This window comes from Ips typographus, linkage group LG8 (assembly GCF_016097725.1).
Source record: "Ips typographus isolate SLU linkage group LG8, UJ_Ityp_2.0, whole genome shotgun sequence".
NCBI lineage: Eukaryota > Metazoa > Arthropoda > Insecta > Coleoptera > Curculionidae > Ips > Ips typographus.
The window spans coordinates 8,475,627-8,503,253 of NC_138429.1; the positions used below are offsets into that span (position 1 = coordinate 8,475,627).

Genomic DNA, 27,627 nt, shown 5'->3' on the forward strand with positions numbered 1-27,627 from the left:
CGTCAGAGCTACAAAGTCTGTTAAATGGGGAAAGTTTTAGAGAATTTGATGTAAAACTTATTTCCGGTTTCCAAATTGAATTATCTAATTTGGGAAACGTCAGAGGCTGCATTTTAAACAATTTCTTACAATTTCATAACGAAGCTAAAGAGAGTTTTGAAACTAAGACATTATTAGGACACTTTTTTACTTAGAATGTAGTCAGAAATAAACTATATTCTCATTGGTTTCCGAGATATGGATGATAACTTTGTACATTGTTATGGCCGACATTTTGAATTTTTGCGTGTTTGGAAAGATTATTTACTGTTTAAGGGCAGAAAAACGCTTTTTTAAATTTGTGTCATAGTTTGACTTGGAAAATGTCCCTGCCATTATGAAAAATAAATGACAATCAGTGTGCTTTGTGTTACAAATTTTTATAATTACAAAGTTGCAAAAAAATTTATATTTATCATATTTATTGATTCCATTACTTCATTTTTGCGTGCAGAATGATGTAAAATTTGAAAGGCATTATAAAAAAAACAAAAAATTGTGCGATTGTGTTTAGTTTTGATTTAAGTAAGATTTTGTAAAGTTGTTATAAAAAAGGGTTGTAAATTATCTGAATAAAATGAAAAAAATATAATAATACATTAACATATTTTTGATAGAGCAACTTTACAAAAACTTGTATTTAAATCAAAACGAAACGCAATCGCACAGTTTTTTTTTTTCATAATGTCGTATTTTCTTGTAATGTATTTTATAAAATAATGTGTGTTTTTATAATGTCATATCTCGGAAACCAATGTGTCCTAATAATGTCTTAGTTTGAAAACTCTCTTTGGCTTTGTTAAAGAGTGTTTAAAATGCAGCCTCTGACGTTTTCCCAATTTTCCGAAAAACAGAGAAAGATAATTCAATTTGGAAACCGGGAATCAGTTTTACATAAAATTCTCTAAAATTTTCCCCAGTAAAGCTAGTCGCCCATTAGGCTAGGCGCACATTGAGGTGCATGCGACGCAACATAGGCAGGGTAGCACATGTCTCACACGTCACCTCAATTCTCAGATTGAGACAATCGCGCCATTATTCATGACTAGGGTGCGGTCTCAGATAAGGGGGTCAAGCAAGACTACTGCTTTTTACCGCCCCATCGCTGTAAACCATTAGGCCAGTATCGGTTCCACCCTTACAAATGCGATTTTTCGACTTGAGTCGAAATTCGCAAGTTCTTCTGCGCTTTTCTGTCCTCCTGGACGCTTCTTTCTTCATCGGCTTGGTCAAGTCGGGGAAAGTTTGCAAATCAAAAGGCAGGCCATTTCAGGCCAATCCTTTCATTAGCAAACCTAGGTAGGGTTTTGGTCGGGTGAGAAGGAGGTGCCTCCCAATTTTTGGGGGAGCCGGGATGCAGCCAAGGCTCAGTTAGCACTGAGTTAGCTGCAGATAGGTTATACCCAGATTTTGAGAATAAATTCTCGCCATCTGGGGGGAAAACGTCTGTCGGAGTTGGTATTGTAACGTCGCTTCTTCTTGAGTGGGTTGGAGTTACCTGTAAGAAAAAACATGATTAGTTTATTACATGGCTGGTTTTGGCAGATGTGCAAACAAAGTGTTCATTAATGAGCACATTGCTTGCATCTGCTGCAAAACCGTATTCAATGTTGTGGTCATGTCCGGGTTGGGCGGCGTAGTAGCCCTTGTCTTCTCGGTGCGGCCGCCGCTGCATAGGCTGGGGTCCTCTTTGGGTTTGTGGCGTCCGTTTTGGTTTTGTCAGTGGGGGCCTCCGCAATTTACGCACTTGGCTGGTTCCTCTCGTGCTTTGGGGCACTCCGCTGAGTGGTGGTTTCCTCCGCACTTGACGCAAAAGCTTGACGCAAGAAGCTAAATAGCTTCTGCGGTGCAGAAGCTTTGCGTGTGTCCAATTCGTTTGCATCGGTGGCACTGCGTTTCACCGAGCTGTTGTCTTTGATGCTCCACCTTTACCACTAGATGGCAGCATCGATTGATTTGGAACAGGGTTCCTTTGTCCTCTTTTTGGGCTTTGACTAAGACTAATGGTAGCGGTCTTTTGTCTTTTTTACTGATCAAGCAATCCCTGGCTTGCGAGACCCCTGGTGACGTCATCAACGGAGATGTTGGTCGGGACGCCCTTGATGTCGGCCCTGGTGGTTTTATCTTCGGGAAGGGCGTACGTGTGGTACTCCGTCTTGTTGTCATTTAGAAGCTTAGTTAAGCTTCTATAGTCCTGGGTGGAAGATGGGGGTAATTGCCACTCCGTTCATCGTCATCTTGGCCTTAACGTAGTTAATTTTCTTCGCTTTTATCTTTTTACATACGGTTGTCCAGTCATCTGCGTTTCTTAGCACGACTGGCGAAATCTTCTCCGTTTTCTCAACTTTCTCCGTCTCCCTCGGAGGGTCTCTCTCGTTTTCTGAAGGAGATGGATTTTCATGAGTTTCTTCACTAGTTTCCATCTCCTCCAGAGGTTTTTGGGTTCTCTCTGGGCTCTTTTGGGTCTTCTTGCGCTTTTTCCTCATTGTCGTATGCTCGTTGTCATCGGTTTGTTTGGCTTGTATGTCGGGCGTTTTTTTGATGGCAGCCATTTGTTTCTCAAATGCCGCCATTTTCTCGTTAAGGTCCTCAAGCTGTTTTCTGAGAAGGATGTTGTTTTCTCAGTAGACAGCCTGTGGTTTTCCTCCTCTAATCTTTCTTGCGCCGCTCTTTTGGCTTTTTCTGCCTCTCGGATTTCCTGGAGGTCTTTCATCAAGTGTTGGAACGGCATGATGTGGTTTGATCCTCTCCACTGTCACTTTCACTCGCGAGAATTTTCTCTTATTTGTCCATCCGGAACGACTGCTCGACGTCAACCGAACGATGACACGTCTGAGACAATCACTGAGGGACGCACGTTTTTATTGAGACATTCCTGGCCTATGCTGTGCTGCGTCTTAATATGCGTTAGTACACTATTTAATACATGAAACAAAAATAAGACATGTGCTGTCCTGCCTGTGTTGCGTCGCGTGCGTCTCAATGTGCGCCTGGCCTTAGTCCGTCACGGCACGGCCCGTTGCTGTCCGTCAAAGGACAGTGCCATATACTGATAGGGCTCCGTTTTTGCGTACTAGTGAGCGGAGATCCATTTATTTTTATGGTTTCGATCCTGTCCGTCTTTTTGACGGTGAGCTTTAACCATTATCGAGATCTCAATACATCTAGAACTAATTCAAATTCGACCCTCATCATTGGGATCTCGGAAAGTATAAGAGATTGGAGAAAGTTTAAAGTTGCTCAATTTAAAGTTAAACCAAATACCGTTTTGAAAATTTCGATTTTCCTAGTACTTCCGAAGATATCTGAAAAAAATTGAAATTTAGATTTTTTGTTTTTATTTATTTCTAACCTTATTTGAAGAGATATCCCAAAACCGAAAAAACATTTTCATTGCCACTTTTTATCAGCTATAAGATGACGGTTTCGTATTTGCCTCCCGACGTTTCGTCTGTCGGCATCATCAACTTTCTTTTTTCTTATGGGCGACAAAATAGTACGTTTAGTACTGATTTCGGTGATCTATAACAACAATGTTTTATTTTTTCTATAACGTTAAGTGTAAGTTAGATTAACGTTGTTTTCTTAAAAAATACCAAATTTTAGCACAAATGAAACATTTTCCTAGGACTCACCGCCGCCATGTTGGATTTAAACCTGTCAAGGTGGCCATTTTTACTAATTTTGGCATGAAGAACACGAATCCGGTGTCCGTTTTGCCGTAACTGCCGCCGTTTTGTCACCGACCTTGAACTTATGGCATTTTTAGAGTTAGCAGCAGACATGCACCCATAAAAAATGACATTTTTGACAAATGACACTTTACCTCACATATAGAAGAAGGCCGATAATATATCGGCCGATGCACGTCATTGACGTTTAACGCGCCTCGTTGCCAGATGTTTAGTTTTTTCATTAAAACACGAACTTTACATAAATTTTGCTTTTATTTACTTCTTATATAGAAGTAGACGCAGTTTTTTAACAGAAAATTTTGAATAATAATATTAGTCAATATTAAGTTTTTTTTTGTCTCTCTCTGTAAGCAGTTTTTAGTCAAGTCATCAAAAACAAAAACAGGAAACGGTCAACTAGCAATCTGGCAACAACGCACACAAACGTCAAACTCACTGATGACGTGCATCGCTCCCATTAGTGCCCTGGACCATATCTACCATTATCTTAAACTAATAAAGGCAGTTAAAGATGATTTTCAAAATTCAAACATTTTCCAAAAAAATTATGGGGTACCGCCTATAAAAACGCAAAATGTTATATTTAATTAATATAAATAAACAGCGTCTCTTTGAGGTGTAAACATAGTCAAAATTTCACACTGCTCACTCAAACCGTTTTCGAGAGATTTAGCAAAATGTTCGTAAAAAGGTAATCAAATTTGACGCCCTCTAGCGGTCAAACGGGGCGCGCTCAACGTCACGTGATAGCTCCATTCATTAGCTACCTACGATCATATGATATGATGTTTCAAATAATCAATTCATTTTTGGAAAAAATGCACCGACATTTTCTTCAAATGAAGGGTTTCTTGGCCTACTATTGGATTTAGACGTGTCAAGGGCCTATTTTAACTAATTTTGGCCAGGAGAACATGAATCTGGTGTCCGTTTTGCTGTAACTGCCGCCATTTTGACATTGACTTTAAAATTAGGGCATTTTTGACGCTATTCAAAACCAGAAAAGGCAAAATGAATTTATAATGTCATTTATAAAGCAAATCATAAGTTGTTGTCGTGCATCACTGGATTCAAAATAAAATGCTGTATTTGGTCGTGTAAAACTCCAATATGGCGTCCATAACAAAAAAAAGGAAGTTGATGATGAATGACTATTGACAGACGAAACGTCGGGAGGCAAATACGCAACCGTCATCTTATAGCTGATCAAAAGTGGCAATAAAAATGTTTGTTCGGTTTTGGGATATCTCTGCAAATAAGCTTAGAAATAAAAAAATAAAAACCAAAAACCAAATTTTCAGTTTTTTTCGGATATCTTCGGAAGTACTCGGAAAATACTGGCGCAACATTGCCCCAATTTAAACTCTTGTAGTTTCCGAGATCTCAATGGTGAGGGCCGAATATGAATTACCCTGTATATTAATGTGGTTGATTGACTTTTTAGGCCACCTGACCAGCTAGTCAAGACGACGTTGTACGAGAACTTTTCCAATAATTCGAACGCGCATTCGTGTACCGCTCCGCCGCCGCCACCTAGGAAAACATGACGTCAGCACTTTTTGTAAAGCTGCTATTCCAGGCAATTGAAAAAGTGATGGTTCATCCAAAAAGCTACATGTGATAGGTATATAACAGTTAGAGCTTATTCAGTGTTTTAGCACTTTTAAATTTATTTATTGAGAATAGTATCCAGTGCTGAAGTTTATTTACTATACGACAGATGGTTTTAGAATACACACGCACTAGTGTGTATATCAGTGTTCAGTCAGCGTAATCACGTGTTAAAAAGTGTACAGATCTATTATAAGCAAAAATATATGGCAAAAATCAAATCACAATAAGTAAATGTATACAGAAACATTGTTACGTCATCTCATTTTACTTTGATTTTTGCCATAAAGTATGTTGATTTTAAGGTACACCCTGAGTGTGGCTCTGTTCGTTTTATGCTCTACGGAACGAATATGACATCATGACCTGCCAACTGTCAAATTACGTCAAAACAATCGAGCTCTGTATTTAAATTGTCTACGTCTATACGTCATTTTCAAATTGATAGTAATTTATCTAAAACTGTTGTGTAAACTGTACGTTACCGCACTAACGCGGATAAGGCAAACAAACAAATGTACAGGGTGAGTTTTTATTGAAAAAAAGGTTTTTCCCACACCGGATAATAAGACCGCCACAGTTTCACATTATAAAAATTACTCCTGTACATTATCGAGCTTTAAAATATTATATCATTAAATAAAACCAATTAAAATATAAACAATAACGCGTTTTATTCCAATACTGTCCTTCCACGGGTTTACAAAAATTCTTCACTAATGTCCGGTTTCTGAACAACAAGCTCTCGTCTCAGAATCGGACAGATATTATTGTGGTTAGTATGCCGAAAACGATTTGACCGCTCAATAACATGGACAATTTGCCTTGACTTCTTCATCAGAAGAAGAGAAAACACTGAAACCATTAATTGTGGAATTCGGTTAAAGTGCAACTGTACTTATGAGGCACTAGCTAAACTATGTGAGTGTGACCGGACGCTGGTTTGCTAAATATTTCCAAGTACCGTGGATCAAAGATTGTCACGAGTTGTCGACTAGAGGAGACCAGGTCTGGGAGTTTCTGATTGGTGGAATCACACACAATCATCTGTTATTGGTCTATTTCATGAATTAATGAATATTGTTAGATGGGTTCCCTTCGGAGAAGACACTTAGGCCCATTTGTGACCCATCACAAGCTAGTACCCCTCCAGTTCGGTGGCCCTGACAAAGTTGCAGAGCCTCCTTGGTCGGGTACCTTGAATATCTAAGGGGTTGATGACACTCTTACCCCAAAGCTCATTTCTGATCGTCGCAAGTGCCGGGCACTGTGTGAGAACGTGTATCGGAGTTTCCTCGTCTTCCAGACACAAGCGACATTCTAGATCCTGTGACAGACCCAGAATGTACATGTGTCTTTTCATCTGACAGTCCTGTCACACATATGAGGTCCTTTCTGGATAATTCCATCAGGGACTTCGACTTGTTTCTTGGAAAGAAGCCCATGAGACATTGCGACTGCCGCATGCCTCCGGCCTCCTCCCAAGCAATATCGGATTTTTGCCAGAAGATACGGTCCACAATGGCGGATTCGGCCGCGCCGGCTAGTCCTACAATAGGTTCGGGCCCTACAGGTCTCTCTTTGGAGCCACGAAGGGCCAACCTGTCCGCTTCCTCGTTTCCCCTAACACCGGGAACCCAAGTTAGACGTACCTTGGTCATCTGCGTGAGCGACAGGAGTGTCTTCTTACTCTCCAGCACCAGCGCAGACGTCGTTGAATCAGCTTTTAAGGCAACCATTGCTGCCTTGCTGTCCGTACAGTTAAATATATCCTTCCGGCTTAGAGGTGAGTTTAAAATGAACTCCCCGCATCGGATGATCGCTAAGATCTCGGTTTGGAAGATGGTACAGTGGCAGCCTAGAGACAAGTTAAGCCTCGTCCCCAAAGTCGCACCATACACACCTGCCCCTGCCCCCGTCACGGTTTTGGATCCATCTGTAAACCAGACGTCTCCATGCGACGGGAGGATAGAGTTTTGAAAGAATTCAGAGTCCTCCCTCTCTGGTGAGAGTTCCCGCTTGACAGAAGCGTCTGAGGCACCCGATCCTGCTTCATCAACAGTTCCGGGCACTCCCTCAACGTCTCCCTCCCAGTCTATTTCATATCGCACGCTTAAAATTGCCTGTAAATTGGTCTATTTCATATCGCACTACTGTTAAGGAATGAACCAATATCCCTGTAGGAGTAGAAAAACAAATTAAAAACACAGAAAACAACAAATTACATGAGGATAATGAACTTGTGTTGCAGTTAATGTTATCAATACCAGAATCCTATCAAACTGTAACAACGGCAATTGATATAATGTTTAGCCAAAATCAAAATGCAATTGACATGGACTTTGTTAAAAACAAGTTACTATTGGAAGAGGCTCGACAACCAACATTCAACCAAGAAATGGGAAGAAATGTAGCTTTTATGGGGTCACAAATGCAACGGGGTTTCTGCAGAAGTACTTCTGGAAACTTAGAGGAAATTATAACTCAAATGCACAATTTTCGTTTTAACTGTCACCTCTGTAATAAAGCTGGAAAAATCAACATTCTAGAGGAAATTTACATCAAGGTAGAGGCAGAGGCAAGTGGAGCGGTTATGACAGGTCAGAATTCTCTCAAGAGGGTGCTCATTCAGTGCAACACAGCAATGTTGAAGAAGATATCTCCCAGAATACATCATTTATAACACTGGAAGAAAATAATGCTTTAATTACCAACCGAGAAACGACAGCTGAAGTAAATTACATTGTTGATAGTGGGGTTACCAACCCTTTAGTAGGAAAACATTTTGAGGAATTTTTACTCCATGGAAAAGTGATAGGAAAAGTGGTCACTCTTAATAATGTATGGGTGTGTGAAAACCTAAACTACAACTTGTTGTCAGACAAGAAAATGCAAAAATTTGGACTACAGATAACTTTCGGTGATGGAAAAGTTCTGGTGCTCAAAAATGGAAATGGAATTTATTTTATTTTGTGGAAATTATTTTATTTTGAACTCTAAAAGGAAATTTGTATGTGATTACTTCCTGGCACCAGAAAGACATTGTGGAACTTTTTGTGAGACAGACCCAAATTTAATGCATAGAAGAATGGGTCATTCTTCCAAATACCGTAGCTGTTGGTTTATGTGAAATTTGCCAAATGGAAAAGCAGACTCATCCACCTTAGGTGATAGAGCCTGCAGACTGGAAGGCCAAGAATTTTTTGGAAATAATATTGTCACACCCGTTTTAGTAGTTATGGTGCACACCCAGTAACCAGCATAGGTTAGCGCTGACGAGTATAAAAGATGAACCGTAGCTAGACTAAATCACCGAAATCTGGGGTCATCCCCAGGGGGAGGTCACTGGTCTCCGGGTCAGTTGGCGAGCAACAGTGGACTCTCTTACGTGGAGTGGTGGGACAGCTCGCTACCCTCCTAGGATCCCAGGCTGAAAAGGGTTCTCTCACAACTTGAAGTGACCGTTAGAACCCTTAACCCTATCAGTTAACTACTTGGTCCTTTGGTCACACCGTACAAGAACACTGTGCTTAAAGCTGCGTGCCACCCTTTACGGTGAAGCTGAAAGGCTAAACTAGACACACCCTCCCACGTGTTTCTCATGAGGTCTAATCTGGGGGTAAGAATAACCCCTCTTTGTTGTCTATTTAAACTGTTTTTTAAAAGATTTAAACGAGGCTTACCTGTGACCGGAGTTGTTTCTCTACCATCCCTCACTTCGCACCCTTAAACGTGACAATATCAAGGGACGTATATGACTTTTGACGGTAAGTCATATTTTGTTACCTTCATAGATCAGTTTTCACATTTTTCTGTTGTCTACCCACTTTCACACAAAAGTGAAGATGAACTAAGTTTTAAAAATGATTTTCCAATAGCTGAAGCCAAATTCAATAGGAAAATTCCGACATTACGCTGTGACAATGGTGGAGAATATTCATCACAGAGTTTTAAGAAATTTTGTCTGGAAAGAGGTATTAGAACCTTACAACCCTCAGCAAAATGGTTGTGGCAGAACGATACAATCGTACCATCATGGAAAAGGCACGTTGCCTTATTTATGATGCTAAACTAGACAAGGAAATGTGGGGCGAGGAAGAAATGTAGTGTTTCAGGAAAACTATGGGATTGAGAAAGTAATATAAGTGGAAGATTAACATAGTACAGAATTGGACAATAACAATGACATGACATAAAGGTAATGGTGCGGTGTGGATGATGACAGATGTACCCATCTTCTTCTGCTATCTCAAGGTTTCCTTGTTCATAGCAGCCCCTCAAGATTTAGTTCCTTTAGGAATTTCAGGATCTTAGGGTCTGTTTGAGGTATTTCTTCCACAGCCAGCTGGTGTAATCCCAGTGTGTTTAATCTTCTGTAGCGTACAGCATAACCCCAGCAAGATGTGGTGGTTCTGGTTCTTCTCCGCAAAACCTGCAGGTACTGTCCTCTTCTAGGCCTAGCCTCCTTAGGTGTTCTCCAAGTGGACAATGATCCGTTAATGCCTTGAGACTAATTTTGCTGAGGTTAATCAGTGCCGAGGAGATCTTTGGCCTGCCTCAGTCCTGGAAGTCTTTGCCCGTGCGTTGCTCTTAGTTCTTCTTTAGCTTTATTAAGTACTTCCTGGATATATGGTTTTCCAAGGCCGCAGAATGGTTCTGTCCCGATCAGTGGCGCTGATGCTCCTTCCCGGGTTTTGTTTTGGCTCTCTAGAGAGGATTTTATGGATTCTGTGTGTGTCCGGTAGGTCCCACAGAACTTCCTCCACGAATCCCTCTTTGCATCCCTAATATGCTTGTTTTAGTCAGTTAGAGCACTACGGTAAATGTTACACGCGCCTGTTGTCTTAGCACGGTTAAAGAGGCGCCGTACCTCCCTTATTTCTTTTTCCAGGGTGTTGTTCCACCAAGAGTGACCCTGTCGTTGTGTCTTACCCTTGAGTGGCAGCTGTCCTGGAACCGATCCCAGAGGGAACTCCGAAATCCCTCTCAGTTCGTGTATTTCGGGTCCCTATATATTCGACCGCTGGCCTATTGGCAGTACCATTTTGAAGAGTATGTGTCTGTGGTCGGAACATGATGCTAAAAATTGCTACTGATGGTAATGTCTAAAACCTCCCGTCTGTTAATATTGACGAAGATGATTAACTACCAGCCCTTCCCCTAACAAGAAGTTGAATAATAACCTCTTGAGTTGTTTCCTCTGCTGCTCCATGCTATATGGTGTAGCGTCACAGCCTATGAGTAGCTGAGAGTTCTTTTGCTATAGTCGATTAACCGACGGACGAGGTGGTTCCTCCAGAAAGTTTCCGGGAAAGTAGGCAGAGCAGACGATGACTCCTGCTCTGGAGTTTCCTGCACCAAGGAATGCGCGTATAGCCACTATATCCCGAGTACAGAACTACTGAAAGTATAAAGAAGTTCATGTTCCTCCTTATAAGAATTGCCGCTCTAGGGTTTTCCCCTGAGTTGGATCAAGTAGTGAGTATAGTAAGTAAATCTCTGTTTTTCTTACAGTTATTATCAGAAATACTCAAATGATGTAAGAATTTATTAATTAAAGTGTATGAGGACAACCAATCATGTACGAAAATGGCTTCAACAATAGTAATATAACAGTAATGTAACAATTACAACAAACTCAGATTTGAGGGGGAATGTAGGAATGCAGTGATGCACATCTGAGTGTGTTGTACGCTTGTACTAGCTGTAGTATAGGGGGCGCTTCCTTTTAGCATAACCTATTCTTTTCTTTTGTTAAGTATTTAAGCACTATACTAGAAAGCCTAAAATGTCACTTAGAGACATTTTAGGAGAGAGAAAAACTTATGAACGGCAGCAAACAAAAATAACTTACGCAAATAACCTCAAGTCTTGATTTTAAACCATAAAAATGCATCTAATCCTCAAAAAACTCAATTTCCACAATACAAACAAACGCAAACTGTCACCGCTATTTCCGCCATATTGGAATTTTTGACAAGCACCTTCTAGGCTTTCTAGTATAGTAGGCGGTGATTTAAGTCATTGCTTGACATGACGTTTGACGTAAGTTCTTTTTGACAAGAATGCAATGTCTAAACTAAAAAGACTGTACATGTGGTAATGTGGTGGAAATATTTTATTATTTTAATGTTGTTAAAATACATTTAAGTTAATCAGTTCATTCGGTAATTTGTATTTTTACACAATATCCACCAGAGCAGTTTTGGTAAGCATGGAAAGATGTATTTTTACAAGGATGTCCTTGTGCTACAAAGTCAACCCAATCATCTCCCATACCAGCATTCTTATACTACTTGTCACCAATTTTGGTTATCAAAATAGTACCTCAAACACAACAGGGAGATGGGAGATGAAACATCAGAAGTTGATACTGCTAGCGCATTCTCTGTTATGCCAGGAGGTGCATATGAGTAGTGCGGATTCTGGAAAAGGAAAATCGCTGTGAGGCTCAGTCAATGTCTGCGTTGCACACAACCAACCCTTCACAAGTTTGTGTGGAACTATGGGAAGTAAACAACTGCAACTGTATTCTAGAATTGTTTTTCCCAATACCACCCCTTTGGTTTGAGGAGGTGTTACTCACTCCACATGGAAAAGAGAAGGAGGACTTTCTCAATTCCCTACCATGCTGTGATATAATAGATTTTTATTTTTGTAATCATGTAGCTAAATTACATGAAATAGGTGTGCTTTGTGGGGGCTGTAATAAATCTGCTAATTATGTACCTACTATATACATGTTTTTTATTTATTTACAACCTTTGTTATATGAGTATTTTAAGTTGTTCATACAAAGACAAATTTGGACAGGGAATGTCAAAGATGCTTAAACTTAATTGATCAGATTTTAAAGGATTTGAAAATTCATCATATTCAAAATAGCGCTGATTTTGAAGAAAATACAACAACCTGTCTTGAAAATAAGGATTTTTTCAAGAAAATAAAGAAAATTTATTTATTTAATTTATAGAAAAGGTACATGTCAAGTGTTTACCATTATAGTTAGTTTTAGTAGGATTGTTATTAAGAAATTTAGTTATTAAGAAAATTAACAGTATTACTTGATGAACTTCAAAGGAGGTGAAAAAGGTGGTACGTGGAGGTAGAAGGTGGGGAAAAAGGTTTTTTTTTTTTGTTTTTGGTTGTTGATTGTCAAGAGAGACTTTTAATGAGAGCTGGAAAGTCAGTTTTCTAAAAAATTCGAGCAAAAATCAGACTATTGAAGATCAGGGGATCTTAGAAAGCTTTTTCCTTCCGGAACGGAAGTTACTGGGTGTAATACCGAGTGCTACCAGCAATTGTACCGTCTAGTCCACGTTATGACATGGAGTAGATTGTGATAGAGGACCTATTCCAGAAGTGGTTAAATCGATAACTGAGGAGGCCTCCCGGCTGTTACCGAGGTACAGCCTTTGCAGTTAAAAATCCACCTCAACGGAAAAGAAGAAGATTGGTCAACTGACGGTTTATTTTGGACAATTTGGACTCTTTGACGAAGAGTATTAGTTGTAAGTAGTTTGTAATTTTTTGTATTAAAGACATTTGTAGTTTCAATGATATATTTAGAAGCAGGATTTTTAGGTAGAAAGTAAGTTAGATAGGTTTAGTTATTTACCTTAAAAATAACTTGGCATACCTATTATAGAATTTTTATTCAAGCTTATTTATTTAAATTTTCTTTATTTACTAGATTATTAGAATGAATGGTCAGGGTAAATCTGATGCCAGTTATGATGATATTATCATGCAACTAGGAGGTGAGGGAGATTTGAGTAAATCTCATCTTCAGGATGATAATAATCGTGACAAACCCATTGGTATAATGGAAAGCTCCATTTATAGCTGGAGGAATTCTGTTAAAGTCTTTCGAAATTTACCCATAGCTTTCTACAGTGAAGGAACACTCATTGATTATACAATAATAATTATCGCTAAAAAAATATATGGTTTTCCTGCTATAGATGTTGATTGCCCCCAATCAAATCACTTTCAAATGGAATCTGTAGATCTGATAAATAGTTTTCTATTTAGCTTAACATTTGTATCATTTATAACATAGATTTCCTTATTTACAATTTAAACTAATTCATCATTAGGTCTTTGATAGCTGGAATTTTTTCTATTTTAGGTAACAAAGGAAATACAGACATTTTCTTCAACTGTAAATCCATATTTTGTCTGAATGTAGGATATACCTATAAGTTATAATGCATTATTAAGTAAAACAATTCACTTGGATTTACATCACACATGTTGCGGTTTAATTTCAGGCTTGTACGGTAAGGAAGGTTGTTTATAGGGTGTGTGAACAGTAGTAGTCAGAGTAAGTTTATAGAGGGTGTGAGATGGCACAGTATAGTTAGTAGTAATAGTTGGAGGAGTTTTGAATCCATATAAACTTTGAATAGCCCAAATATCGTCCGAGTGTAAGCGTGAATTACCGTTGTAGTATGCATACATGACGGCTTTGGGAACAGCCGAATGTCCTAGTCATCTATGAAGCTGTGCTCATTTGAAGGTGCTTTATCACTATTTATCAGTACCTAGATACTTATATATTTTCTGAAAAGAAAAATCCTCCTGATTCTTTTTGCTCGAAGATCACCATCTCCGAGCAAAAAGAACAAGTATCAGGAGGTAGGAAATACCTCCTGATACTTGCTGTTGCCTAGTGGGCAACAGCAGATTGATTTTCTGACAGTTTACTACGCCATATTTTTTTATTCATTGATCACCACCATTTAATCAACCTTCATTATACAAGACGGAAGTACGGCAGTGCCACCAATCCTTTCCGCTTTGCCTGCAACCTGCAACATCCGTCCCCGAGACCCGACAGGAGTTCACGTTGAACTGAAGTAGCATCCATAGTACGCCCCGTCAAGCAAAAACCTCTTAGCCTCACGCCTAAATCCACGCGCAGACGGCTGGCCTCTCACGTGGAGAGGAAGGTTATTGAAAAGTCTCTTGCCACCGTAAATAAGCGACGACTTAATTTTCTCCGTGTGAGGAATGGGAAGCCTCAAAACGAATCTACTGCCGGAGCCCTCGGACAACTGACCCCCAAACTTGCCACGGACAAGACAAATCGTCTCCAAGATGGAAATGCAGCTCAAGGTGAGGATACCATGTTCAATGAAGAGGAGTATACATGAGGCCCTGTATCCAACACGACACAAGCACCTCAATGCTCGCTTCTGCAGGAGAAACACAGAATTGAAGTGCCTTCGAGAACAAACTCCCCAGAAAGCTATGCCGTAGCGGAGATGGCAGTCAATCAGTGCATAGTATGCACTCCTAGCTACATGGTAATCCAGATTGCCAGAGATTACCCTCAATGCATGGCAACCCGACGCCAGTCTAGAGCACAAACCGTCCACATGCTCAGCGAATCGTCAATAATAAGACCAAGAAACTTGTTCATTCCAGGGGCGCACCCTCAACAAAAACCTCCTGCAATGAGCATCCAAAATGTAGGATCTTGGTCTTACTGATATTTAATGACAGTAAGTTGGAATTGCACCAATGTTTGATTATGGAGAGGTCCCCATCAATAGTGGCAGTCAATGAATCGGCGCTCTTGCCGCTCCAAAGAATGGTCATCAGCGAAAACAGTGGATTGTCTGTTAATAGGGAGCGAAACAATATCATTGATGTATATCGAGAACAGCAAAGGTCCAAGAACAGAGCCCTGAGGGACATCCGAAGTTAACATTAACTCTCCAGAACCATGGCCCCCGATGAAGACCTCCTGACTCCGGCCGGACAAGAAAGAGCGAAACCACAACAAAGAAGCGACTCGGAATCCATAAGCTTCAAGCTTCCAAAGCAAGTTCTGGTGGTCTACGTAGTCGAACGCCTTCGACAAGTCGCAAAATACCGCGGGCGAAATATCGCCGGAGTTCATGCGACCATACAAATCCTGAAGAAAAGATAAAATAGCATCATTCGTGCCCATCGCTGGCCGGAAGCCAAACTGAGAAGCTCATGACGCTCCAGACAAGAAGTTGAAAATTTTCAGCTTCTTGCGGACTGTTATTTTCAAATTCTGCTTCTACCAATAGGAAATAAGTGACGCAAGACGCGGTTATGAGAACTTAGCTTTAGACCGTTTAATTGGTTACCCGACAGTTCTTATATGCTTTCTTAAGACAATCTTATCTTCCGCACAGGTGGAAAAGGCAGTGCAGTCCGGTGTTTAAAGTTTGCATTGGGGTTAGCGATTAATAAGCGTTTATGCACAAGATTAGCTGTAATTGGTCTATTTCTTTACGTACGCTGAAGATTGTCTAGGATTCCGTATTCGTTCAACCGTTGGAAATTGCCTACTTATCAGTTCTCAAAACTGTTAAGGAATAAACCCTGTAGGAGTAGAAAAACACTTTTTTGGCAGACGATCCCATTGCAATCAAATTGAAAATAGTAAGTGAAAGCAAAACTCGAGTCGATCTCCACAAATATATATTAATAATAAGTTGTTATCTGCCTAACATGTTTCGGGTGTATTCAGACACCCATCTTCAGAGGCATAACTAGATCACTAGTCATTCTACAAGGGGGGACAGCTGAACGCAGATGTACTAAGGTGGTTTTTTAATTCTCGAAGGGGAAAAAAACTTAATCAAAACCCAGTGTTGATGTCAAAGAAAAGAAGTTAGTTGCTTGGTTTTTTATTCTTGAAGGGGGAAAAAACCCAAGGAAGTTGAATGATGTAAAAGCTGCATGTTTATCTGAAGGAGACCAAATAGACACGAAAGGGACATCACACAACAAAAACCGCGGTGGACATTCACAAGTTAGACATTGAACAGATTAAAATAGGGGCGACTTTCCCTTTTTGTCAGTGTGGACATGGACTCCATGTCCGGCCGCACCCAAGCCATGAAGCCCCGCACGGTCAGGTATTTTAATCTGTTCAATGTCCAACTTGTGAATGTCCACCGCGGTTTTTGTTGTGTGACGTCCCTTTCGTGTCTATTTTGTCTCCTTCAGATAAACATGCAGCTTTTACATCATTCAACTTCCTTGGGTTTTGATTAAGTTTTTTCCCCTTCGAGAATAAAAAACCAAGCAACCTGTCACCTCAGAACCAGAACTGGGTTTTTTGATCAAGGTTTTTTTCCCCCGTGTAGAATTAAAAAACCACCTTAGTACATCTGGGTTCAGCTGTCCCCCCCTTGTAGAATGACAGCCAGCAGACTAGTGATCTAGTTAAGGTAGGCTTCCATGTCCTTCCCCCCTTAGTTTTGTAAGTAACTAATTAACATACTGTACAACTTTCAGCCTTTGAAGATGGGTGTCTGAATACACCCGAAACATGTTAGGCAGATAACAACTTATTATTAATATATATTTGTGAAGATCGACTCTGAGTTTTGCTTGCACTCACTACTCCACTGCGTGCATATGGACTACTACTTTTCGATAAATTGAAAATTGTTCTACTTCGATGTTATCCTCCAAGGCGTCTAAAAAAACTAATATAAACAGCTAGACTTGACTCACTGTGTATTTTTAATCATAACTTCGCTAATTACAACGCAAACTAAATTATATTCGTGATAATGAACAAATTTAGAAGTCGATATAATTTTCATATATATCGTATATTTAAATTTAGACAAACACATACAGCTAAACCCTTATTAAAAAAAAGATTAATAATAATTAATGGCTGACTATGAGCTAATCGGACTTTTCACTCGAGTTCTGCCTTTTCATCGACTTGAGTGCTTTCTCGCGCAACTTTTTCTCATCCTCCACTACAATGTCCGCGTCACTATCCGACTCGTCACTTTCCGCCTTCTTCTTTTTGTGCTTCTTATGTTTCTTTGAGTGCTTCTTCTTCTTTTTGTGTTTCTTGTCTTTTTTTCGTTTTTTACTTTCCGCATCGTCGTCTGACTCGCTGTCTGATTTGGTCGGTTTTCGCTTGTGTCGCCGTTTCTTGCCCGCGTCTTCCTCGCTTTCGGACGAGCTGTCCCGTCTCGACCGTTTCGATTTCGCTAATTTTTCCGAATCGTCCGAACTGTCCTTGCGGCGTTTGGTTTTCTTTGGTGAGTCCGTGTCGCTTGATTCCACATCTTTTTTCAGTTTTTTCGGCTTTTCTACGCTGACGGAACGTTTTTTCTTCATTTTTTTTACGTCTTCGTCAGACTCGGAGCTTGGTTGATGCCTTTTTTTTGACGACTTCTTCACTTCATCGCTTTCCTCTTTCTTCGGTTTCCGTTTCTTTAATTTGTCCGCGCTCTTGCTTTTTACTGATCGATCCTCGTCGTCACTATCGCTAGAACTTGATTCGGCTCGTTTCACCTTTTTCTTAGTGCGGGTTCTTTTACGCTCCTTTTGATCGTCGCTCTCCGACTCGGATGAGCTGTCGCTTTCAGACAATGACGGTTTTTTGGTTCGTTTTTTAGGTTTCACTTCCACTTTTTCTTTACCAGGTTTCTTCTTAATCTTTTCTTCTGCCACGCTGTTGTCAACCTTAGATTTAGCCGAAAACTCGTTGGCTTTAATAAACGGAGATGGGGTTCTTGACAAGCTTCTGGAATAACGCGGCGGTCCAAATGGTGGAATCGGATACGTTTTCTTGGGACTAACACTTCTGCTTTTTGACTTCTTTTGCCTTTCTTTCTCCTTCACTTTCAAAATTTGCACGACAACTTCCTCATCTGAACTAATTTTACGGCGTTTCTCCTCTAATCTCGGCACGTCCTTTTCTACTTTTTTCGGTTGTTCTTCTATCGCTTTCCTACTATCGGTTGGTTCAATTTTCTTTTCCTCGACTGTTCTAACAAAATCGGTAGACTTTCTTCCTCTGGAATCGTCCCTAATTTTGCGGGAATCATCTTTTTTCACCGGGCTACGGCTGGATCTTCTCGGTTTGTCTCGAGAACGATCGCGGTTTGTCGATTTCCTGCGAATGCTGTTTCGTTCTGGTGATCGGCGTCTGGATCTCGATCGTCTGTCACGAGACCTCGATTTTCTACGCTCGGTTCTTATGGGAGACCTCCTAAATGCCCTGTTTCTGCTTCGGCTTCTTCTGATTCTCCTGGAACAGAATACTCAATACAATTATTAACATGAACAGAAAACAAGTAGTAATTTGTAGTTGAGTAGAAAAATATGGCTCCTAATTGAGCAAAAATCCCTAATTTGAGCGAAATTAGTGCATTTTCAAAAAATTGTCCATAAATCGTATATTTGACAGTTGACGACCAAAGGTGATTAAAGTGAAAAGACAGCTCAGATTATATGCTTTCCAAAAATGTGTCCACATAAGTTAATCGGCTGCACAGTTTGGCCGATAGAGGGCGTCAGTCAAGTTTCACAAACTCTAACGTAAAATACGGTCACTGAAGGTAAAATATAGTCCAGACCAAAGGCTTCCCAACGGCATAGTCAAAAAAGGTCATTGGTGTGATAGTTTGACCGCTAGAGGACGTCAAGCTTTTCGTCAAGCTTTTCGACCATTTGAACCATTTTTCCTTTCACAGTTTTTTTCACTTTTTTGGGATACTTTGTACTCACCCTGTATACAGCAGAATCAGTTAAATACACTGGAAGTGCGTAAAAGCCAAAAAGCAGAAACTATAATAGTCAACAGAGACGCCCTCTAGCGGCCAAACAGTACAACTTAGCCGTACCTGCTCAACGTCACGTGATAGGCCCACTTATTAGCTTTCATTCGTTATAGAGTGTGTATATACAGAATGTTTTAAATAAACGAGTCATTCAAGATTTTCTGGAATAGTGCACGAAAATTTAGCCAAAATTAGGAATTTTTGAGCGTACTATACCAACCGCGACCATATTGGATTTTGTTCGATCAAAGTGACTTTTTTAACAAATTCCAACCTCGGGAATACGAATCTGACGTCCAGTTTGCTCCAACTGTCACGGTATTGGGGATGATCTTGAAAGTTTGTCAAATTTGACGGCTTTCAGTGCGTGGCACCCAACGAGGATATAATAACTAAAGGAGAGTGTTCGAAGCTTATGTACGGATTGGCTGAGAGATTCTAGTTCGTCCAGAGGAACTTGGCGGCGCCACTACTGGGCTTTTAGTGTCAATCGGCGGCTGTCTACTGTCACTGTCGTTTTGTGGCAAGCGCAAGTGTTATTTATTAAATTGTGAAAATTCAAAATCAAAATCTGGTCAGAACAGAAGCCATTAAGACACAAATGAAACAAAAACCGAAAACCTCGCCAAAAAAGTACTGTTTCTAGGGTGGAAAGTATTTCTTTTCTGGCTAATGTTGTCTAAGAATGGGAGTGAAAAGTAAATTGAAGTTACAGCAGAACACAGACACAATTGGAGCTACAGTATGGATTTCATACCGAATTGAAGGTACAGTTTGGATTTGGTAGCAACTTGTTAAAGCTGTCTTCAAAATTGAAAGGTTGTTGATGTAGATAAGATTGAATCACAAAAACAAACAAAGGAACAAGACTGTAAGACTCAAGAGTTAAATTTTATTATTATGTTTTAGATTTTATACTATATTTTGCTAAAATGTGAATACAAATAAAGTTTGATAAACATTACCATCAAATTTGTATATTTGTATTGTATCAGCTGATTGTTCTGCCAGGTAAAGCATTTTCCATGCATAACTTTTAGTTAGTTTTACCAGAGCTCCATCATGGCGCTGCCGACAACAATGTGACAAATATTTACTACGGCAATAACCACTCTCCTTTAGTTATTATATCCTCGTTGGTGGCACCCTTAAAAATTACATTTTGATTAATGACACTTTACGTCATTTTTGTGTCAAAGTTTTAACTGATAGAAACACAGTTTGAAAGGACAGTCAGGAATAAAATCTCCTGTAAAACCCACTTGGAGTGAGAAAATGACTGTTTTATGTACATTTTTAAAATCCTCATTAAATTTCCTATCCAATAACATGAAAAAGCACTAAAAAATTTGGTACAATTCGGGAAAAAGCGATGTCAAAGTTTGAACTGCCAGAAACACAGTTTGAAAAGACAGTCAGGGATAAAATCACCTGTAAAACCTACTTGGAGTGAGAAAATGACTGTTTTATGTACATTTTTAAAATCCTCATTAAATTTCTTATCCAATAACATGAAAAAGCACTAAAAAATTTGGTACAGTTAGGGAAAAAGCGATGTCAAAGTTTGAACTGCCAGAAACACAGTTTGAAAGGTCAGGGACAAAATCACCTGTAAAACCTACTTGGAGTGAAAAAATGACTGTTTTATGTACATTTTTGAAATCCTCATTAAATTTCCTATCCAATAACATGAAAAAGCACTAAAAAATTTGCTACAATTCGGGAAAAAGCGATGTCAAAGTTTGAACTGCCAGAAACACAGTTTGAAAAGACAGTCAGGGATAAAATCACCTGTAAAACCTACTTGGAGTGAGAAAATGACTGTTTTATGTACATTTTTAAAATCCTCATTAAATTTCTTATCCAATAACATGAAAAAGCACTACAAAATTTGGTACAGTTAGGGAAAAAGCGATGTCAAAGGTTGAACTGCCAGAAACACAGTTTGAAAGGTCAGGGACAAAATCACCTGTAAAACCTACTTGGAGTGAAAAAATGACTGTTTTATGTACATTTTTGAAATCCTGATTAAATTTCCTATCCAATAACATGAAAAAGCACTAAAAAATTTGCTACAATTCGGGAAAAAGCGATGTCAAAGTTTGAACTACCAGAAACACAGTTTGAAAAGACAGTCAGGGATAAAATCACCTGTAAAACCTACTTGGAGTGAGAAAATGACTGTTTTAAGTACATTTTTGGAATCCTCATTAAATTTCCTATCCAATAACATGAAAAAGCACTAAAAAATTTGGTACAATTCGGGAAAAAGCGATGTCAAAGTTTGAACTGCCAGAAACACAGTTTGAAAAGACAGTCAGGGATAAAATCACCTGTAAAACCTACTTGGAGTGAGAAAATGACTGTTTTATGTACATTTTTAAAATCCTCATTAAATTTCTTATCCAATAACATGAAAAAGCACTACAAAATTTGGTACAGTTAGGGAAAAAGCGCTGTCAAAGTTTGAACTGCCAGAAACACAGTTTGAAAGGACAGTCAGGGACAAAATCACCTGTAAAACCTACTTGGAGTGAAAAAATGACTGTTTTATGTACATTTTTGAAATCCTCATTAAATTTCCTATCCAATAACATGAAAAAGCACTAAAAAATTTGGTACAATTCGGGAAAAAGCGATGTCAAAGTTTGAACTGCCAGAAACACAGTTTGAAAAGACAGTCAGGGATAAAATCACCTGTAAAACCTACTTGGAGTGAGAAAATGACTGTTTTATGTACATTTTTAAAATCCTCATTAAATTTCTTATCCAATAACATGAAAAAGCACTACAAAATTTGGTACAGTTAGGGAAAAAGCGCTGTCAAAGTTTGAACTGCCAGAAACACAGTTTGAAAGGACAGTCAGGGACAAAATCACCTGTAAAACCTACTTGGAGTGAAAAAATGACTGTTTTATGTACATTTTTGAAATCCTCATTAAATTTCCTATCCAATAACATGAAAAAGCACTAAAAAATTTGCTACAATTCGGGAAAAAGCGATGTCAAAGTTTGAACTGCCAGAAACACAGTTTGAAAAGACAGTCAGGGATAAAATCACCTGTAAAACCTACTTGGAGTGAGAAAATGACTGTTTTATGTACATTTTTAAAATCCTCATTAAATTTCTTATCCAATAACATGAAAAAGCACTACAAAATTTGGTACAGTTAGGGAAAAAGCGATGTCAAAGGTTGAACTGCCAGAAACACAGTTTGAAAGGTCAGGGACAAAATCACCTGTAAAACCTACTTGGAGTGAAAAAATGACTGTTTTATGTACATTTTTGAAATCCTGATTAAATTTCCTATCCAATAACATGAAAAAGCACTAAAAAATTTGCTACAATTCGGGAAAAAGCGATGTCAAAGTTTGAACTACCAGAAACACAGTTTGAAAAGACAGTCAGGGATAAAATCACCTGTAAAACCTACTTGGAGTGAGAAAATGACTGTTTTAAGTACATTTTTGGAATCCTCATTAAATTTCCTATCCAATAACATGAAAAAGCACTAAAAAATTTGGTACAATTCGGGAAAAAGCGATGTCAAAGTTTGAACTGCCAGAAACACAGTTTGAAAAGACAGTCAGGGATAAAATCACCTGTAAAACCTACTTGGAGTGAGAAAATGACTGTTTTATGTACATTTTTAAAATCCTCATTAAATTTCTTATCCAATAACATGAAAAAGCACTACAAAACTTGGTACAGTTAGGGAAAAAGCGCTGTCAAAGTTTGAACTGCCAGAAACACAGTTTGAAAGGACAGTCAGGGACAAAATCACCTGTAAAACCTACTTGGAGTGAAAAAATGACTGTTTTATGTACATTTTTGAAATCCTCATTAAATTTCCTATCCAATAACATGAAAAAGCGTCTAAAAAATTTGGTACAATTCGGGAAAAAGCGATGTCAAAGTTTGAACTACCAGAAACACAGTTTGAAAAGACAGTCAGGGATAAAATCACCTGTAAAACCTACTTGGAGTGAGAAAATGATTGTTTTAATCACATTTTTGGAATCCTCATTAAATTTCCTATCAAATAACATAAAAAAGCACCACAAAATTTGGTACAGTTAGGGAAAAAAGTGGTGTCGAAGTTGAGTTGCCAGAAACACAGTTTGAAAGGACAGTCAGAGACAAAATTGCCTGTAAAACTCACTCAGAGTGAGTAAATGACTGTTTAAAGCATATTTTTCTAATTTTGGCATATAAAGTGACACTTTTCAAAACTGATTAGTCACTCTAAACTTACATAAAGTATGTAACTAGTATTACATAAAGTATCACTTTATGTAACTAGTTATGAAAAGTTCATTTCATCACTCCCTGTTTTTATGTATTTCCGTAGAAAAATATGGGCGACATCCATCATAACATGTCGTTGTCATTGTTTATACAAGGTGCTATGAAAGTGAATATTTGTGTTAAATCACTTTAAAAGATGGTTTTTACCGCTTTTTGGTCAAAATTAGAAAAATCTATGTATGCAACACGTTTCGAAAATGTCTTATTGTGTAACTCATTCAAATTGTAGGATCTCGCTGCGCTCGCCCTACAAACATTCATTCGTTACACAAAATCGATCTTTTCGTAACTGGTTACATAAATAGCTATTTTGGAATTGTCATTAAATTTCTTATTTAATAACATGAAAACCAACTACAAAATTTGGTACAATCAGGGAGAAAACCAGTGCCCAAATTTATCGTTATTTTTGTATTATTAATCTGAAGGAATTTGGACAGTGGAAGTTAGTTTTAATAACTCAACATTTTTCTCTAAATAAATTCAAAGGTTTTCTTTTAACTTCTAAATTTTTTGACACTTAGTACAGACCTCTAACTTGAAGCGTTCCCGAGATATTTAGCAAAAACTAAAAAAAAAAAAAAAAGTGCAACTTTGACGCCCTCTAGTCGCCGAACCGGGCTTACTGTGTGTCTTACGAACTTAGCCGTGTTCGCTCACCGTCACGTGAGAGTTCTACACATTAGATTACTTAAATGCTACCACAAATTCTCGAGGCTTAAATATAACGATATAAACCAACTTACCTCAGTCTAAAGGTCGATGTTACGGAGATACAGGGTGTCAAAAGTTCAATTTTCGAAATAGTTTTTTCCTACTCGGGTGCGGTAAAGTGCACTTTTCCGCACTCTTTTGATGAATAACTGAACCATAACTCTATATTTGATTTCTCAATTAAGACTACACTTTTAATCATCTTTGCAAACAGTGCTAACAACTAATTTTTGTTTTGATTTCTTCTTCTTGAAATAGGCTCTCAGCCTGTTTTTCCAGCTTTAAGGAGTTCCTGGCTCCCCGTCGACATCCACCTCTTTGGTGGTCTGCCTGGCGGTCTTCTAGAGTGTGGTTTTCCGTCTCTCGCAATTCTATTGTCTTCCATTCTGTTGATTCCACTCTGTCTCGTCAATCTTACATGTCCTGTATGTCGCATATTCGGTTTATTTCTTGGTTCGGTATTCTGTCACGTAGCCTGTGTCCCGTGATACTTCGGAGCGTTCTCAGCTGCGGCATATGTGATTATTGGCCTTATGTATGATTTATATATTCTGGTTTTTGCTTCTATTTTTAGGAACTGGTTTTTCGTTATAATGCCTTTCAAACATCCGACTATTCTAGAGGCCTTATCTATTTGAGTCTTACCTCAGATCTCCTGTCTTGACGGGCGGTTATTTCTACCCCTAAGTATCTGAAGGACATCACCTGTTCTACTAATTCCTCGTTAACAGCTAGACTGCATCTTCTAGGTTCTTTTGCTACAACTAGTGATTTTGCCTTGTTTGTGACATATTGTAGCGTTTCGCTGTCAGGTAGAATTGATGAAGTAGTATCTGCAGCTCATCTTCGTTGGTTTCTGATATAATTGCTGCGTCATCCGCGTAGCACAGTATTGTTATTTCTCCTTTGTTAGTTCTGTAACTTTTAACGTCTTTTATTATTTCGTTCATGATTAGGTTAAAAAGTACCGGGCATAGAGAGTCTCCCTGTCTTATTTCTGTTTGATATGGGCACTTCTTGGGTCAAGCTGTTGTTTACAAGTATTCTGGTCGTTATATTGGTGTTCATATTTTCAATAGTTCTAACTATTTCTTCCGGAATGCTGCCCCGTCTCAATATGGTTGTGATGTCATTTAGCCTCACTCTATCAAACGCTTTGCTCAGATCTATAAAGCACATATTTTTCTCGTATTCGATTGATTTCTCGAATGATGAATATGGCGTCTGTGGTAGACCTGTTTTTCCTGAATCCCTGTTGTTCTTCCATTATGGGTACTTGTTCTGAAATTATACCGCATATGATTTTCGTGAATAGTTTCATCACGGCGCTTAGGAGTTATTCCTCTGTAGTTCCCTGGTTTTTTGTCGCCTGTTTTGAAGATAGGGATAGTGATACATTTCATCCAGTCGGTTGGTATAGTTGTTTCATTTAAGATCTTCTGGTAAAGATTGGCTAGTTGTTCGCTTAGTGGTTTACCTCCGTACTTTATCAGTTCGTTGTTCAATTCGTCGATTCCTGGGGCTTTTCTGTTTTTTAGTTCCTTGTCTATATTTTCTTCTATTTCTCCTATATTTTTCTACTAGTTCATGAGTGATACGGGTAGTTGCTTCTGCCATTGCTGGCTTTCACGACAAACGCCAATTTTTCCCGAATTTGAACGATTGGTTAAAGAACATACGTTAATGACGTCAACTTTCGTCTTGCTCAGTTCGCATCTAATAGACAACGAACGACAATTATTACGTCACTACAGCTGGCCTTGTGATAGACTTTAGTTATAACAACTAACACAATTACAACATTTGTTACAATTCATTTTCATTTTCTGACATTCAATGATAGAGTTGTTACACATGGTTGAAAAGTGCATTTTTTAAACTATCTAATAACGTATAAATCCAAAAACTAGAAGGCCTAAGAAAAAATCGTTTACGCCGACATTGTATCTCTTACCGTTTTCGAAATCCCCATTGTTACTTTTATCTGGGACACCCTGTACTCTTCTGTTTTTTTATAGTTATATTATCTAGTATTTTGATGCACAATTTGAACACTAAAAATGATTCAAAAATTACCTGTCACGACTTCTTCGTCGACTCAAGCTACGACTACGCCTTCTGATAGGGCTGCGCCTGCTTCGGCTCCGTCTGGGTCGTTTCGACCTGCTTACGCTGCGTCGACGACTGTAGCTGCGTCTACGCGGAGGACTACGTCTGCGCGACAAGCTTCTGCGATGCGACGGACTTTTGCGGCTCCGCGACGGGCTACGACGACGTCCGCTAGGGCTGCGCCTCCTTGACGGGCTACGTCTAGAACCAAAAATTCATCTGTAATCGAAGTGGGATAATAATTAACAACAGTGGTGTTAACTGTGAGTTCAGAAATGTTATCAAATATCCTCTGATCCCAACTTGTATGTTAATTCTGTTTAAAAGTTTACTTTTCTGCAGGCATTTTAGTTTACAAAGGTTTCCACTCTAGTGCAGCAAAGTATACTGAACAATAATCAATACTAAGCAACAACTGTCTTGCACAGTTCGGTTTTCAACTTGGAACGTACCGTACCGCACGTACCGTCAGTTTCGTGAATGCCATTTTTTGCCACTAGGAAACCACGTTTCTTGAAACGGTGTTCAGGGAAATTTGAAGTTGATGACCGAATCCGGCAGCCGGTCGAGTGGAGATGGTGGGACCTCTAAGTGGAAACGTCGATTCCTAAAAGTCTACGGGGAATTGTCTTGTGCGGTGCAGGGGAGGGGGGTTTTCGCCGCTGTACGAATTATGAGTGAGAGGAGTGTGACGGAGAGGGGAGGCTCATCTCCTTCCACTTGTTCTTGTACTACATTGTTTCTTTTGGGGGGATATTATGCAATTATGATTTTGTGCTTTTATTTTCCATATTGACTATTATTTTTAAAAAAACATTACATTAATTTACAACAAAATATATCCTTAGGTAAAGGTAAAAAGTCCATATAGACATGGGTCCGCAAGGCATTACTCTTACTTATCTGGCTACAGAGTGTTAAAAATTAATTTTAATTAGCGTCCTCTACATGTAAGAGCAAACAATTAACTGCGTATCATCATGTATTGTATCCGAGATTGTATAATTTCTTTGAATTTTCGGGGGCAATGCCATAAGAGCTCAGATTTGGATAATTTTTGTGTTTGTCTTAGAACACTTTGTAACAAAACTCCACCATCATTTAACCATCCCGCCATACAAGAGCCGGAAGTACAGCAGCGCCACCAATTCCGCTTTGCATGCAACACCCAAGCTAACAAGAGTTCATGTTGAGCTGCCGTAGCATCCGCCTCGCGCCATAACTCATTAATTTCATTTTATTTGCCATGTGCTACCGTGCTACTAAGTCTAATAATTCTATTCAAAACCTCATTAAAACAGTCATTCATCGTTAATCAGTGGCGTTCTTTAACAAGTCATCAAGCGGAATAGCTTTCAAGCCTCTTGTGAAGAACCCTAAACTTTATTTGTGAGACTCCACCCCCTTACAACTTTCTTTTTGGTGTAACTGTACCTGAGACCTGTTGTAACTATTACTTGCCAAACAGGTCAGGTAGCCGATAGCAAACCATGATTTGATGACGTATGTATGGTACTTTTTTTAAAAACCGCTAATTAAGCGCCATCGTTGTGTTTCTTTGTATCAT

General features: G+C 39.0%; 2 protein-coding genes and 1 long non-coding RNA gene across 7 annotated transcripts in view; 2 read left to right on the forward strand and 1 right to left on the reverse strand.

Annotated features, from left to right (window-relative positions):
• Positions 1–6,012, forward strand: part of csw (protein tyrosine phosphatase non-receptor type corkscrew) — a 49,269-nt gene extending 43,257 nt beyond the window's left edge. For both annotated transcript variants that reach the window (XM_081985616.1, XM_081985617.1), the window contains one exon: positions 5,179–6,012. In XM_081985616.1, the coding sequence (XP_081841742.1) occupies positions 5,179–5,281 (103 nt within the window). In that variant the 3' untranslated portion in view covers positions 5,282–6,012. The remainder of the gene's footprint in view (positions 1–5,178) is intronic.
• A 10,827-nt stretch (positions 6,013–16,839) lies between these two features.
• Positions 16,840–27,627, reverse strand: part of LOC145733015 (uncharacterized) — a 29,547-nt gene continuing 18,759 nt past the window's right edge. For all 4 annotated transcript variants that reach the window (XM_081985611.1, XM_081985612.1, XM_081985609.1 and 1 more), the window contains 2 exons: positions 26,028–26,261; positions 16,840–18,396 (listed from right to left, as the gene is read on the reverse strand). In XM_081985611.1, coding sequence (XP_081841737.1) covers positions 17,034–18,396; positions 26,028–26,261 — 1,597 coding nt within the window. In that variant the 3' untranslated portion in view covers positions 16,840–17,033. The remainder of the gene's footprint in view (positions 18,397–26,027; positions 26,262–27,627) is intronic.
• Positions 19,556–19,892, forward strand: LOC145733032 (uncharacterized). Its single transcript, XR_014179110.1, has 2 exons — positions 19,556–19,695; positions 19,761–19,892. It is a non-coding gene; the product is annotated as an uncharacterized LOC145733032 (long non-coding RNA).